The sequence below is a fragment of the Musa acuminata genome, unplaced genomic scaffold (assembly GCF_036884655.1).
Source record: "Musa acuminata AAA Group cultivar baxijiao unplaced genomic scaffold, Cavendish_Baxijiao_AAA HiC_scaffold_975, whole genome shotgun sequence".
NCBI classification, from domain to species: domain Eukaryota; kingdom Viridiplantae; phylum Streptophyta; class Magnoliopsida; order Zingiberales; family Musaceae; genus Musa; species Musa acuminata.
This window is the reverse complement of record NW_027021193.1, coordinates 1-15,965: the sequence shown is the minus strand read 5'-3', so window position 1 is coordinate 15,965 and position 15,965 is coordinate 1. Positions and strand designations below refer to the sequence as shown.

General features: G+C 41.5%; 3 protein-coding genes across 6 annotated transcripts; 1 reads left to right on the top strand and 2 right to left on the bottom strand.

Moving 5' to 3' along the window:
* Positions 1-7,185: 7,185 nt before the first annotated feature.
* On the top strand, positions 7,186-8,472 carry LOC103972621 (expansin-A4-like). Its single transcript, XM_018820695.2, has 3 exons — positions 7,186-7,590; positions 7,675-7,993; positions 8,069-8,472. The coding sequence occupies exons 1-3, from the start codon at positions 7,251-7,253 to the stop codon at positions 8,376-8,378; spliced, it is 969 nt and encodes a 322-aa protein (XP_018676240.2). The 5' UTR covers positions 7,186-7,250; the 3' UTR covers positions 8,379-8,472.
* On the bottom strand, positions 8,213-12,991 carry LOC103972084 (uncharacterized). Of its 4 annotated transcripts, none has more exons than XR_001976307.2 (3): positions 12,654-12,991; positions 9,919-11,896; positions 8,213-8,350 (listed from the first exon to the last, which is right to left on the bottom strand). XR_001976307.2 is itself a non-coding variant. In XM_065177176.1 (2 exons), exon 2 carries the CDS (start codon positions 11,727-11,729, stop codon positions 9,987-9,989), a length of 1,743 nt encoding a protein of 580 aa, XP_065033248.1. In that variant the 5' UTR covers positions 11,730-11,915; positions 12,654-12,991; the 3' UTR covers positions 9,736-9,986. The 4 variants fall into 4 exon arrangements, 2 of the variants coding, with proteins under 2 accessions (XP_065033248.1, XP_009384554.2); XR_010509210.1 differs by having other exon boundaries at positions 8,304-8,457; XM_065177176.1 differs by lacking the exon at positions 8,213-8,350 and having other exon boundaries at positions 9,736-11,915.
* Positions 12,992-14,385: 1,394 nt separating this feature from the next.
* LOC135585982 (ATG8-interacting protein 1-like) lies at positions 14,386-15,959 on the bottom strand. The gene is made up of 3 exons (XM_065177175.1): positions 15,653-15,959; positions 15,258-15,529; positions 14,386-14,696 (listed from the first exon to the last, which is right to left on the bottom strand). The coding sequence occupies exons 1-3, from the start codon at positions 15,864-15,866 to the stop codon at positions 14,613-14,615; spliced, it is 570 nt and encodes a 189-aa protein (XP_065033247.1). The 5' UTR covers positions 15,867-15,959; the 3' UTR covers positions 14,386-14,612.
* Between the last annotated feature and the right edge of the window lie 6 nt (positions 15,960-15,965).

The following is a 15,965-nucleotide window of genomic DNA, read 5'->3' as shown; positions in this document are numbered from 1 at the left end:
CTACTTTGTGGTGTAGTATTCATATTCCACAGCTATCCTTATCGTCGATGAGGAGAATCCATTGGCTTTACTCCAATTCTTTGAGTTGGTTGGTGGCCGCATGTGAAATGGATGCTAATAGGAAAGATAACGATGACGTTTGAATCAACTCGATTCGGTTTGAATTTATGTATAAGTCTAATAGATTGTCTATCGGATAGACGTAAATGTTCACTCGGGGAGTTGAAGGATGCTAAACACTTGTTTCATAGTTAGATTTGTACAAAAATTGAGATTGAATGAGTTTTTTTGATATGATTCTTTCGACGCCTATCGTAAGTAGCTTTCTATAGTGATTTAATCGAGGAGAATATTGTTAGAATTTTAATGATCATACATGTATAATTAAATATGTTAAGTCATTATTTTGATTAGTCAAAATTAAAATGATCTAATTAAAGTAAAGTTATTTGACGAAGGAATATAATTATTATGAAAATTAATTGTGTTGATACCATAAGTCATATTTCTAACTTAATGATGAGATAAGTTAGGAATATAAAACTTTGAGGCATAATTGTAGATTCATCAATCATGAATATAATTATAATTATAGATTCATTAGTTATGAATATAAATAGGGTTGTGGTCCTCGGTGTAGTATCTAATGAAGTTTCTTTTCGCCCATCAAAAGAGAAATCTAAAGTTCTTAAGGATAGGAAGGTCAAATAATCGATTAATTCAGAAAATACTTTAATGAATTCATTGTTAATATATTTCATAATTATTGTAGGATTTTATGTATATTATTGTGGATTTAATAAGTTTTATGGAAGCATTCTAAAATATTATTTTGGATCTATAAAGCATGTTTGAACCAAAATTTGATTTTGATTCTATAAAACAATTGTTTGATCAAATATGTTAAAATTCTAACGAATGAAATGTTTCATATCTTATCGTTCTTAGGGTATTCACCGAACATTTTTCGGATTATTATTATGGATTGATGTCCATGTAGTTTGATTATTGACACGCTCCGATAAGATTAACAGCTACAGTATAAGGAAATACTTCGATGCAGATGGTGGTTTAGTGATCTCTGCTAATTGCCTAACTCAATTCCCCCAAATGTGTGAACAGTGGAGCTTCTTAAGCCTTCGATTCGAATTAGGTTTGCACTCAGCCAATCATAACCCAAACGAGTGTTACAGTGACACGAAGAGCGCAAGCTTAAACTGTGTTCTGACACGCAAAATCTTATCTACCTACTGCGGAGAAAGTGACACCACGCTCGTCTGGAAGAAAGAAAAGGTTGGATGAGGTCGGCCATTAGCAGATGGGAAAGAATCCCACTAAGTGAACGTAAGGCTTCAGGAAGAAGGGAGAAAAAAGAAGCGAGCGACATGCCGAAACCTACTCGGTGTCAAAAGAAAGCCAGCCACCGGCTCCACTTTTCCTCCCGAGTCCTCGTTTCACACGCCGACTTTAATCTACGTGCATTATGGCCTCTGATTTGGACTGGTGGCCATGCAAAGAATGCCTATAAAAACCCTTGTGCTGCCACTCTTCGTGACCACACCTCATCCTCTCAGTTCTCTGCTTAGCTAGTAGTGTAGCTACGATGGCTGGCGTGACTCGAGTTAGGCTTTGGGCTCTTGCCTTCGTCGCTCTCCTTGGCCTCCAGGTAGCCTTGGCCACTAGATCCCTTCTTGGAACTAGCGGAGGAGGTGGCGGCGGTGGAGGAGGTGGTGGCGGAGGTGGTGGATCTGGTGCCGGTGGGTCTGGATATGGCTCCGGCTCCGGATCTGGATACGGAGAGGGTGTCGGCGGGGGGAGTGCTGGAGGGTACGGTAGAGGCGGTGGCGGAGGGGGTGGCGGTGGAGAGGGAGGCGGTGCAGGTGCTGGCTCTGGTTCCGGGCATGGCTACGGCTCCGGCTCCGGATACGGTGAGGGTGTTGGTGGCGGGAGTGCTGGAGGGTACGGTAAGGGAGGAGGCGGTGGCGGCGGTGGGGGAGAAGGAGGAGGGGCAGGAACTGGCTCTGGTGCCGGGCATGGCTATGGCTCCGGATACGGTGAGGGTGCTGGTGGTGGGAGTGCCGGAGGATACGGCCGTGGCGGCGGCGGCGGTGGCGGTGGCGGAGAAGGGGGTGGTGAAGGCGCCGGGGCTGCGCACGGGTATGGGTCTGGGTCTGGTTACGGCAGCGGAGGAGGAAATGGCCACTACTAGGTCAAGCAAGGTTCGGTGGCTTCAAGTAGTACGTGTAATAAGAGCTCTCATGCTGAACCTTTAAAGCCGCTGTAGGTTTAATTGGAGGTGGTGAAATCAGTGATGTTTGTGCGTGTGTGTAATGAATGCCAAATAAGTGAAAATGAAAGCTTATGTTCTCATGTTATAACGTAAGCGTACTCGTTGACACGAGGAATGCTTTTAAGTGAATGTGTGTTTCTGCTGTTGCTCTTCTTATCTTTGCATACAAATCCTCATGCGGTGTTGTTGCTAATCCAAAGATGGTGAGACCGAACAATTTCGTATGGAACTGCGAAATAATTAGAGAAATAAAAAAAGAGAGAGAGAATGAGTTCTTGTTAGAGGGTCGACGCTTCAGTTAACCGACATAGTCTAAACTCGAGAGCGTAGGAGTGTCCTAAGTGGTTTCAAAGGTGATTTTAAGATAACTCTGAGATGACTTCGAGGTAGAGGTATCGATCTCTCGGGGCACTACCTATATTAAGATTGATGTTGGAAGAATTTCTTTAACTCGATCCCTCCAACACTCCAATTAGTGAACGAGGTTTGTAGTGGGCAAGGATTTTTCTTGGGAATAGAACCTTCTGGTATAGCATAAGGGGTCAGCTTTTATACCTAGTCTCGGAGGGGATAATCTGTAACTACCCCCAAACGTATCCTTTTGATATTTTATTTATGTGGGCGATCAGAGGAAGACAGCCTCCTTGGACTGTTATCCACGGGGGTAGACAGGTAAAGGGTGACTTGGACCTTTTTTTCTACGACAACTTCCACGTGGCAATCAGATGACGAATGATGATTAGCCATTAATATATTTCCTATCATTTGTCTTCTATCCCTCTCCCACCCCTCCCTCCCCCCCCCCCCCCTTTCTCTCCTATTAAAGGGGTCCAAAGTGTAACATTTAATTCATCTGACATACCTATTGCTAACCTATTCTTTTATAACATAAAGGAGACATACATTAGCATAGGCAGGTTTTCCCAACTCACGCGCCTCAAGCACATTTCACATTGTGACTCCTTATAGCAGATTTCTTTTCCCGCGAGTCAAGTTTTCCCGCCTCGTGCCTCGATCATAATGGATTCATCTTGGTGCGGGTCAGGTTTTCTTGGCTCACACGCCTTAGACACATTTCGCCCTACGTCTCCATTGTAACAGATTCCTTTTAGCGTGAGTTAAAAATTTCCAACTCACACACCTCGGGCATATTTCGCCTTACGCCTCTGCCATAGCGGATTCCACTTGGCGTAAGTCGGGTTTTCCCGACTCACACGCCTTTAGCACATTTTGCCTTGTGTCTTCATCGTAGAGGATTTTTCTTGGCATGGGTCGAGTTTTCTAAACTCATGCCTTGAGCACATTCCACCCTATGCCTTTGCTATAAAAGATTCATCTTGGCATAAGTTGGGTTTTTTCGACTCACATACTTCAGACGCATTTTGCCCTATTCTTTTATTGTAATGAATTTCTCTTAAAGCGGGTCGGGTTTTCCCTACTCACACGCTTGGGGCATATTCCGCCCGACACCTCTATCATAGCGGATTTCAAATCTTTTGTTTGTCATGGTGGTCCAAGTCCTCCCTCGGCCATGGTGGATTTTAGAGCATCTTCCTGTCGTGGCGAGCTTCAAAGTCCTTCCTCCACTATGACAAATTTCAAATTCTCTTACTATTGGTGTCTCGTAAGAATTGCTCTTGATCATGGGAGAAGAGAGATCGATATCCTTTTTATAAATCCTACCCCCCGTGGAGCAGGATTCATTCTTCCATTTGAGCCTCCAGAGTCTAGAGTCCCTAGAGCCTCGAGAGCTTTCAGCCTTACCCCCAGGGGCCTCCTTAGGAGCACCTCCCACCTTGCCCTAGTTCCTAATAAGGCAAGTCGATATTTGAGTCCCTCGCCCTAGCATTAGTTATGCTCTTTTGTCTTAGATCGGGATGTCTCTTCTTTCTTATACAAGTTCTTCCTGATCCTCTAGCTGCTAGTTGGTCGAGGTTTCTACTCCATCCTCAAATAGTTTAAGGGCGGAGGAGGATGAGTCCTCCTTTTCATCAGAGGAGGCATCTACCATAAACCAGAGGGTTCTTTAGGACTTGGAGTCCATGAGAAATTTGCATGACTATGGTTCAGTGATAAGCATACCTCTCTTAGATCGCCTGGGAACTAGATATTGTATAACAACCGAGTTCCATCTATAAGTTCCCAAACCTTATCAACACCCTTTTGATCTTGCTCTCAAGTCTTTCTACTTATCATGTGATGCATTTGAGGCAAGATTCCATTTTTCCCTCTACTTAGTGATAGTGTAATACCTCCAATGATGGGGGATATCACTTTCTCAAATAGTGCTCAACTCATTATGCTATCTAATAGTGTTCATCGAAGAATGTCGACGTGCTACTATACCCAGCACCCTCTTTGTCACTTATTTTCAATTGTGCAAGGGAAGAAGTAGCTACTACTTAGCTACTTGGGAGAGGGTTTCTAGGTCAGTGATGTACCTTCCAACAACAAAGTTAGAATGAGCGCTTCTTTCTCATGAGTTTAAGTCAAAAGACGAGGGATTCAACCTCGCATGATCAATACATTACATTAATAACACCCCTCCCTTCGTGTCTGATAAGGAGGTAGATTTAGAGTTTCGATTGAGGGATATACTTTCTTCCTTCGAGATAGTCCGAAAGATGGATAAGGACTAGTTGATCAATGCAGGTTTTAGCCCAACTCCTCAGGGTATGACCCAAACCTCCTATCACTTAACATTTTTTATTTTAACCTTCAGCTTTGTGATTTGCATAATCTATAGGCATAAAATCTGTACTACCTAAAAAGGAAGGTGCTTGGCTCCTCATTAACGTGACGGAGCCCTATTTGGCCCTAACAACCACTCATAAGCCATTAGTAAAGGTGTTGGATCCACCTCGACCTAGTCATCATGGCAACATTGACTAACTAAGAAAGAAACACAAGGTTATAGTGAGAAAGGCTTGATAATCTCAAAGGGACGACATACCCGAAGAGTCAACTTGGGAGATGGAGCCTCCCCTAGAGGTCGAAGTTATAGATCGTTCTTGAGGAAAAGGGGGAGCATGTCACAATCGATGATGGACCTATGCAAGGGAAGTCCCTACCCTTTACGGCCTTGCAGATGGTTGACCTATCAGACTCAACCCTAGATGCATCACTGCAGTTATAGTGGGAAGGTTTGAAAGAGATGCAAAAGGTGTGAGGTGAGAGCACGAGGGCTAGCCTCCCAAAAAGCTTAAGGAGGTTCGAGACTATAACTAGTACAATGGAGGATAAGTTGTTATAGCTAACTTGGGAGCTGGACGCGATGAATACACATAACTCAGAGCTCATCGAGGAAGTTATGATAGTTGTTGAGGAGACTCGCAAGCTAAAGGAAGTATTGGAGAGCGAGCAGAGCTAAATATTAGAGTATTAAGAGGAAGCAATTACTGACTATAATATGTTCATCAAGCTTCAAAGGGGGGGGTTTGGAGAGGATGATGTAGGTTTCACACCAATTCATGCACTAAGTCACTCTAACCCACTTCAAGGTGAGGTATCACAAGTTGAAGCTCGAGGAGGATCGGTTCATGGTTACCTTGAGGATCATAACATGTTGATGGTGATCAAGATACCCTTTGATGACAGCCCTAATTCATCGCCTAAACTACTATCTCTACTAGTCGTTCTCCCCTTTTTTGTATTTGGTTCATCTGGAATGTTTTAAGTGAATGAGGATTGACCTGAGATGGGATCAATTAGACTCTCCCCTCTAGAATCTTAGAACTCCCACTGCATCTTATCTAAGCGTCGGTCCATTTACTACAATTGGATCCTTAGGGAGTCATCTATCGAATCCGCTGATTAGGTCTCAAATTTGAGCAAAGCAAAGCGGTGGTGCTGTAGTGCGCTAAGTTCCACAATTGGGAAGCGGGGAGCTCCTTCGGCTAGTAGTTTTGCAGGCTTTGGGTGATCCTGAGATGTTGGCATTATGTTAGTTTGGGGGATCCTGACGGGTGCCGATGCCAATAGTGCTTGAGGTATCAATCGCGGTTGAGATAGTAGTATCGCTTATTAGGCTAGATGAGGCAAGAGCAATATGATAGCCTGCATCATGTCTGTTAATGTCTATACCTACTGAGTGAGGCCCAAGAACACATTGATAAAGACTAGTAAATGGCTCGAGTTCATCCCTAATGGTGAGAGACATGAGTCATTGAATAGATGCCAATACCACATTAGCGTTTGGGCTGAAGTTGGCACATCAACATGTAAGAAGGATGGAAATTGCCCCCTGAGTAAAAGTGCTATGGGTTGGAGGCAAAGCCTTCTCATTGGAGCATTCGTTGAGAGGATTGACGAGTGGATATTTTTGTGACATCAAGCTCTCCTTTTAACATGAAAATGTTAGGGGGATTTCATTGTTAAAATTTGACTTAACCCAACGTAATCCAAACCCGAGGGCACAATAGTATCCTAGATGGTTCCAAGGCGGCTTTGAGATGGCTCTGAGATGACTTTGAGATGGAGGTGTCGATCTCCTAGGGCACTACCTGCACTAAGATCAATGTCAGAAGAATTTTTTCAACTTGATCCCTCCGATGCTTAAGTTAGTAATCGAGGTTTATAGTAGATAAGAGTTTTTCTTGGGAAGAGAGCCCCATGATATAATATCAAGTATTAGCTTTTATACATGATCTTGGAGAGGAAAGCCTATAACTGTCCCAACGTTCTTTTTTGATATTTTGTTCATATGGACGTTTGGAAGGAGATAGCTCCAAATGGTCCACCTTGGATTGTTATCCTCAAAACAGATAAAGAGTGATTTGGATATTTTCTTTACATGCCAATTTCTATATGACAGTTAGATATTGATCGTTAATATAGGAGAACCTGAGGCCGTGAGAGAGAGAGAGAGAGAGAGGGAGGGGGGGGGGGGGGGGGGAGAAGGTGTGTGGGGGTGGGGTTTGAGTGTGTGTTTTGGTGGGGAGAGAATGAGCGGCTCGGAGAGATGGACGCTGTGCACCTCTCCTGTATTCCCTGTGGACAACCTCTCCATATAAATGGCGTTTGCGACGGCAACAGAAGTCCCACAACTTTCTTCACGATTTGTGGCGCCATGTCTACTCTCTTGCGCGCCCTCGTAGCTGCAGCGCTGCTGCTCCTTGTGTTCCCCCGCGCCGGCGCCGGCGCCGACGCCAAGGCTGAGGATGACCACCATGGGAAAATTAGATACAAAAACCACGTCCACGGCAATCATCTGAAGGGCCACCACGGGACCTTCAAGTCCGGCAAGTGGGAATTCGCGCACGCCACCTTCTACGGAGGCAGCGATGGCTCCCAAACAAGAGGTCTGCCCTTCTCTCCCTTGCTTTCTACATGTTGCCTGTGTTTGCCTTCACGTACGTCACGCGCCGGAAACTCTACCCTTGCAGAGGGCGCATGCGGCTACGAGGACACGGTGACCGAAGGGTACGGGCTGCAGACGGCCGCCACGAGCACGGCTCTGTTCAACGACGGCCTCATCTGCGGCGCCTGCTTCGAGATCAAGTGCGTAAATGACAAGGAGTGGTGCAAGCCGGGCCACCCTTCCATCTTCGTCACCGGCACCAACCTTTGCCCACCCAACTACTACCAGTCCAGCGACAACGGAGGCTGGTGCAACCCTCCCCGTGTGCACTTCGATCTCACGCAGCCAGCCTACCTCCAGATCGCCCAGTACAAGGCCGGAATCGTGCCGGTGGCCTACCGCAGGTACTCGTCTTCTCGAACCCCCAACATCTTGTCAGAATCCTAACACCAGGACACGAATCACAATGCTGCATGCAGGGTCCCGTGCAAGAAGCGGGGAGGCATCAGGTTCACCACCTCCGGGAACCCCTACTTCCTCCTCGTCCTGGTGTGGAACGTGGCCGGCGCCGGGGACGTCCACAACATGCAGATCAAGGGGAACAAGGTGGGGTGGACTGCCATGTCCAGGAACTGGGGGCAGCGCTGGCAGACCAACGTAGACTTAACGGGGCAGTCGTTGTCGTTCCGGGTCACCGCCAGCGACGGCCGCCGCTCCACCTCTTGGCACATCACCCCCCGCAACTGGCAGATCGGGCAAACCTACGAAGGCAAGAACTTTAAGTTCTGAGCAACGCAGCAGAAGCTCCACCTAAACCCGTAGTTCGTCCTACGGATCATATCTCTGAGCTTGAGATTCATAGACTTCCCTGAAGACCGATCGAGCCGGGATGTAAGCATTTGTAATAGTATCTGAGACGGTGTTGCCTCCCACAGCAACACCATAAAGTATGTCAGTATGTATAATAGAAATTAAATTTACTACATCATTTGTCTTTAGTATTTTTTGCTATAACAATTACGTGGGATCGCTTATGTGACCTTTAACATCTAATTATAATATTAACAAACCATCCTAAATGAATCTTCTTTGTTTCATCGGATTGCATCTAACTGTTCACATATTTTTTTGGTAAATCCACAAATTTATCTCTGCCATTTCGACTACACAATATTATTTTTTGGCCGCTCTCATTGAGATTCCTAACGAATCATCATTCTACTATTCCATGGTAGAAATGGTACGAAAATGCTTTTATAATCTATTTAACCTTATTATGTGCTCAAATTTTGTATTACTAAAATGACATTTCATATATTCAATCTTAATTTTACTATCTATATTAGTTAACACTTTCTCTCCATAGCTCAATTTTAAATAATTCATCCTAACTCTCACTAAATATAATACTATTTTTTCCAACAAATCACATCCAATAAGTGCATCACATATCCGATTACTAATCAAAAAAATCAAAATCGATTCTTATTGTAACTATATAATTATAAGAACTCTCATAATTCTATTATTGGTCACAACACTGTGATGTAAACTCTTTTAATACTAATATAATTATTAGAAATGTTTTTCTTCTCCCAACTCTTACCGTGACAAGTCTCTAGATACTCTATTACAAAAAATTTTTAACTCAACTATAAAAAAATAAAAATCCTTTTCATGCTTATTGCATTTTAAGATAAAGATGCACGGAAAAATAAGAGAAAAAAAAGGAAAACCTAATGTTATAAAGGAAGACAAAAATGAGACAGAATATAGAATAACTAACAAGGATATATTAAATATTTAATTTTTCATAAATTTTAGCCCAAATTAGCTATTAATTGCCACAGTAATTAATGGTCGTCAGAGTTTTTTAGAATGCCAATGTGAATGACATGAGGAAGATCTTTTTTTTTTCGTTAACATGATGTACATGAGTACCATGAAAAAATTCACACCATGAAGACCAAATTTGACATCATAAGCCTTGAAAGAAATTTAACTCGATCATTGCAATGCTATTACTCTGGAAAAATCCACCTAGTCAGTGATGACAACCATAAGTTCAGCATTCACATAGTTTTTAGCACACTTGATCTTGTTTTGATGAGGGTTTAGTCCACCGAAAACTGTTTGCAGATACATATGACACTGATGATACACCATCGAAATTAGCCTATAAAATTAGTTTGTCTAAGCAATTGATTCCTAGTGAGAAAACTACTACAGGCAACTATGCAGAACGAACAAACCAAGAAACATTGAAAGGCATTCAAAAGCAATTTTAACTCCAAACAAGATAAAAATGTATGGCAAATTAAAGATTTACCTGATATGTTACATATGCCTCCAACAAAACTAATGGGATATACAGTTGGCCATCAAGATACCAACAGGTTATGTCTTCTGGATGATATCTGCTTTGCATGTTCTTTTGTAGTGTCCTGTTTGGCTGCACCGACTACAATGCACGGTATGTTTTTCACGATTGCTCACCTCCATGCAAAGCCGCTTCTTTTCAGGGCGTCCTGGAGGACGACGAAACTTCGGTGGACGAACCACTTGATTTTCATTGTGTGCCTGACCCTCGGTGGCTTTATTCCACTCGCTTCTGTCTGGAATTGGATACACTGGCTTAGAATATGTCTCCCGATACTTCGTGACAGTGAAGTACTTCTCTGTATATTCATAGATGTCTTTCTTACATGACAGGAGGGCTGCAACAGCGTGAGAACAGGGTATGCCATGCAACTGCCACTCACGACAAGAACAAGAGCGCATGCCAATATTTACAATACTGGAACAATCAGCTGACAGAACCTCAAATTCTACTTCATCAGAACGAAGCACTTGGTATCCAACAGCCCACTCAATGGCTTCCGAAATGTGTCTTTCAGCTGCAGGGGCAAGTCTAGACGTCCATTTTAAACCCTTTTCATGGCGTTCGCTAAATTCCTTCATCAATTTGCCATGGATGCTTTCGATAACTTGAATAACAGGTAGTTCACGAGCTTCAAGTATCCATCTATTGAACTCCTCAATGTTTGAAGAAAGATGTCCATAGCGTGGACCTTCAAGATAAACCACTGCCCAATGGTTAGCTGGAATTTGCTGAATCCTTTTGGCTGCTCCTGCACAGACTTCTTCAATTTCTGCCATCCTGTCCCTAAAGCCACTGGTGGTGACAGAATAAGCTGCCTTCCAAAGAAGATGAACAAGCCTTGAGTTCTTGAATTCTTTGTTCATGCTTTCTGTTAAGTGTCGCATGCATATTCCCTGGTATGCAGTAGCAAATTTTCTTCTCACAGCTTCAGTAACAACTGTCTGTCCATTGGATAGTACAATAAGCTGAGGTCTGGTTTCAGTGCTCGTATCTAGTAGTTTATGGAACTCTGACAAGAACCACATCCAACTCTCATCTGTCTCCATATCAACAATACCAAAAGCAACTGGAAACATTCCACCATTAGCATCAAATGATGTCACAGAAAGCAGCGTGCCAAGATACTTACTTCTGAGTTCAATTCCACCAAGGCTAATGATGGGCAAACAACCATTCAAAAAGCCATGAATTGATGCATTAAACGAAACAAAAATTTTCTGGAAACGATGGTCCGAACCTGTAGTAAATACTTGAGCAACACTTCCAGGGTTTCTTAGCTTTATCTGCTCACAGTATGCTGGAAGAAGACTGTAACCCTCTTCAGAGGATCCATATATGGCAGTCAGACCTCTTTCTTTCGCTCTCCAAGCTTGCTTGTATGGAATACTAATCCCATACTGTTTCTGAATGTCTTGAAGTATGTCCTTTGGCCTGTAATTAACATTGCTTCGTAGCCGCTCCTCTATGAGATTGACAATCCAGTCAACAGATGCCTGATTACGACTTAGCTGTGCATCTTTGCCACAAGTATGTGTCCCTTCAATGCTTCTTATGGTGAAAGTTGGTACATTTGGCAGCTTTACAGCACGAATTCGCCATGGACAACCTTCCTTGGCACACTTGGCAAAGTAGCGAATCAGATCACTCTTTATAATCTTAAGTTCAAAATGTTGTGCAATAGCAGCTTCTTTTATCGCCTTCCTAAAAGTTTTGACATCAGGGAATTGCCGCCCGACAGCAAAATTAAAATCTTCCATCCAGCATATGATGATGAACCAGTATGCAGGGATAAATTAGTTACTTCCTCTATGGTTACCCTTTATCATCTCTTTCTTCACGAACCATTTAACTTCCACAATAAGGCCAACAATCTCAAAAGTTCAATGATAATCACCTAGGAGGTGAGCGATATTACTCAAGTCTCCTGCACAAGAGTGACAACTCTAAACGAAGAGAATAATCTCTGTAAGATTAAACAATATGTGTACTGCATGCATGGTGATATTGATTTATTTCTCAACTTTGACACAACAAAACTCATTCTTTAATTTGGCAAGTCAACAAAAAAAAAACAACTTGCATTAATCTAACTCCAGCAAAAAGTGAATTCTACTAAAAGCACACAGTTAAAAAAAAGAAAAAAGATTATCATATTTTCTTTTGCACATAAACAAAAAGCAAAATCAATTTCCATTGTAATAGTTATATAAACTTCATCTGATTTGGCTTTTCTACTAGACAATAAATAAACAAAACATGCTATTAGTGGCAAAACATTCCAAGCAGCAGCAACATAACAAAATAATGCTTCACAGTCATTTTAACTCAGGTAAGTATCAAAGCTTCCATGTTGATCACACAAAAACCCAGTCCTTGCCGTCACACATGTTAAATGCTGACCGCCACATAAAGAGTCGCAGACAGGCGCACAATGCATTTGAAGAGATGTGTGCATCACATAATCTATTAATTTGTAATTTCGTCAATCATTCACAAGTTTTCCCCTTCGTAATTTGTGCCTCAAACAATCGCACCATAAACACGAAACGAAAATAATCTTATGTCATCGGCTTCCAAGAAAATTATTCTTCAAATTAATAGAAAAAGAAGCTCGAAGAGACCCAATTATAATGCAGTGAGAGTTCGGCGAGAAGGAGGCGGAACGGGCATGGCGGACTTACCCGAGGATTTCGAGAGGGCAGTGGACATCGTTCGCGACTGCGAAAGGAGCATCAACAGCACAAGACAGGCTTCGGCCGAAGCGATCGAAGGGAGGCCCCAGGCTTAGGAAGGGTTCGGGAGCGGATCACGGCAGCGGGGTGCGCAAGAGACTTAGATGAGACAGGAAGGCGTAGAGAGAAAACGCACGGCCGCGTAGGAGGTGAGATCGGGTGGTCCGGCTCCGAGAGGAGGAGGCGGTGGAGCCGTCGGCGAAGGGCAGATCGACGCCACTACGGTAGGGCTTCCTTGCGACTCTCCCTTGCAATTTTTCTTGATTTATGTTTTTTATGGCAACCGAGAAATCTTTGCTACGAATTCTATTTACGTATATTACCATTCAAAGTTCTGCCATATACATTTACATATTTATTTTTCTATATATATGTATTTGATAAATTCTTAAAAATCTTTATTTTTATTTGTCTAGATTAATATTTTTATTTTCTATATATATAAATTAAACAATGCTATTGTAAAGACTTTTTTATATTTATATGAATCAACGTATATTACCATTATATGAATTAAACAATGCTATGAATTCTATTTACGTATATTACCATTCAAAGTTGATTTATTTTTATTTATATATATATATATATATATATATATATATATATATATATATATATATATATATATATATATATATATAAAGTTTCCTCCAATATATGTAATATTTTCAATTATATTTTTAAAAATTTTACCAAAAAAATAAATAATATAAATTATGTTATTGATTTTTTTAAAAATAAATATCAACATTTTACAATGTGATGCATACGCCCTTTTCCTAAAATCATGTGGATAGTCTGTTTAATCATCATGATTGGACCAAAATGATTTGTCCTACTCTGGACCGGGTCTAGAACTCGGACCAATCAAAAGGTCACATTTATCCTTGTCTATTTTAACTCTACTTAGGTGGCAGAAAAGATCATGCATCCTTTCAACGGTTCACTTCCAGACTTGTTCCATACCACTTTATGAGTAATATAGCCTCAACACAGTCTAATCTTCATTGTCTTTATAGGAATGTATTCTATCTATACAGAACAAGACCATGCCAATAAACAAATACGATTATGTTCTTGACATTTATCAACGTGCTTTCGTGGGACATCTGATGCAATAGCATCCGAATTTATCAAGCCATTTGATGCATATATCATCTTAAGTCCTTTGTCAACAAAGGGCAACTTTAGACAATTGAATGAGTTTAAACCCTATTTCTCAGCTCTGTAATATCGCAAAAGCTTTCTACACTCGTGCAAGAGATCTTGTATGATAAAAAACAATAATAAATACCAAAAAATTAAAGATCTAAAATATCATCTGATATAAAATACTCGCTAAATTAGTTGGTAAAAACTTTGACTGATGTTATTTATTCCTTGTAAAAAATTAATAATAAATAATTCATAATATGTTCATCAAAGGCTTTAAAATCATCTAATTCAATTCATAAAACAGCCTTATTGCTAAAATCACATTCACCAATCATTCCCAAATATTTAAAGGTAGTAAAAACTTTGACAAATCATCATAATTTGATTTTCAAAACCTACCTTCGCCACTTATATTTTGTAAAAAAAAAAAAAATTGTACATTGAGACTCTCTTTTTCACTTGGGCAAATATCACACTTGAATCTATTACGTTGCAAATCAATATCAAAATGCTCTCATTCACATGAACCAATCATTTAGAACCTCATATATTTTAAACACGAAGTGTATGATATAAATAAAGAGACGAAGATTAACCAGAACACATTAGAACTTTTGAGTTTGCAAGTTTGCAAGACATACAGGCATCGAATCATGTTGCCAAACTTCGCGGTGATACATCTCACATGCATATGATTTTTATTCATCCGTGCCGCCATCAACAGCTCAAAAGCCGGGCTGACACACCGACTCAATGTATCAGTCGGTTAGGCTGGTGGCCGCCAACCATAACATCCTTAAATCGGCCGATTGGTCTCATCATCCTGCTCATCCTCTGTCAGAAGTAGAGTGTAGTTAGCTTATGAAACAAAAACCAAGTTCCAGGGCAGTGTGACCAACATATACTAAAGTAGCATGGTATGATCATCCATACCACGAAAAACATCTGGATCAGCTATGCTACCTCTAAAAGCATCATTAAATTGAAAAGCTATATTGCAAAACTGAGAAGATGTAGCTTTAAGATTTGAGTAACTGGAGCTATATCCAGGTCACACCAAGTTTCTCTCCATAGATCCAGTGTTGTCTCAACAAAAATGGGCAGCGAGCATTAAGATTTGACATTTTCCTTTACAAATAAGTCAATCAGGATGGTATCTGCTAAAACCTGCTGTCACTTAACTGTTGTTGCTAGTTATGAGTATGCATTAACTACTAAGTGAATCTAAATGGAGATGACAACTTCATTACCAAAGAGCAGTCTACCATCAGAGTTACAGATGAGCTGTAATTGAGAGAGAACTGGTACATCAGTACTGCAAAGCTACAGAAAATTTTCAACATTTGCTTGCTCAGTATAATAGCAATTTTCTTTTCATAACGGAAGCAAGCATACCTCATCGTTGATGCTAAATCTCCATTTGTCTTGATGCCATCTTTGCCTCACAATTATAATTCCCATGACGGCAGCAGCTACAACAACAGACCAAAAAGTACCGGCCTCCTTTGCCTGTTTATACAAAGATACTGCATGCCTCTTCCACCATGCTTGGCAAGGAAGGTTGGATCCATCAATCTCATCTCCACCTGGTTTTGCATGATCATGAGGAGATTCCATGTTCACATCAGAAGGTTCTTCAGCCTCAGATTTGGTGCTGCTTTTATGTGCTTCAGAGTGAATATCAACAGAACGAGGATCAGCAAATATATCCTGCTCAACTCCAACCAAGTTTAGCCTATGGGATCCCTTTCCCTCTTCAAATCCCATATCACGGAAGGAAATTCTATTACCTTCAGAAAACTCGATATCATACTGGAGATCATCAGATTCAGTCTGCAACTTTTCTCTATCAGAATCATCAATTCCATTATCACCACCAATCATTGTTGGCTCACCATGGATTTTGCTTGTGTCAGGTTCTATCGGGAGATTCTCATGCTCACTGGGTGGAAACACAAAATGACCGGACATGAATAATGCTGCAGAAGACTCACGTTCAGTCATGTTCTCCTTCTCTTTGCTCTCAGAGGTAGGGTCAAATTCCTGCGGACCAGGCTCTGAAGCATACGCGGATGCCGTGAGGGACACAACTTCCCAGTCAGC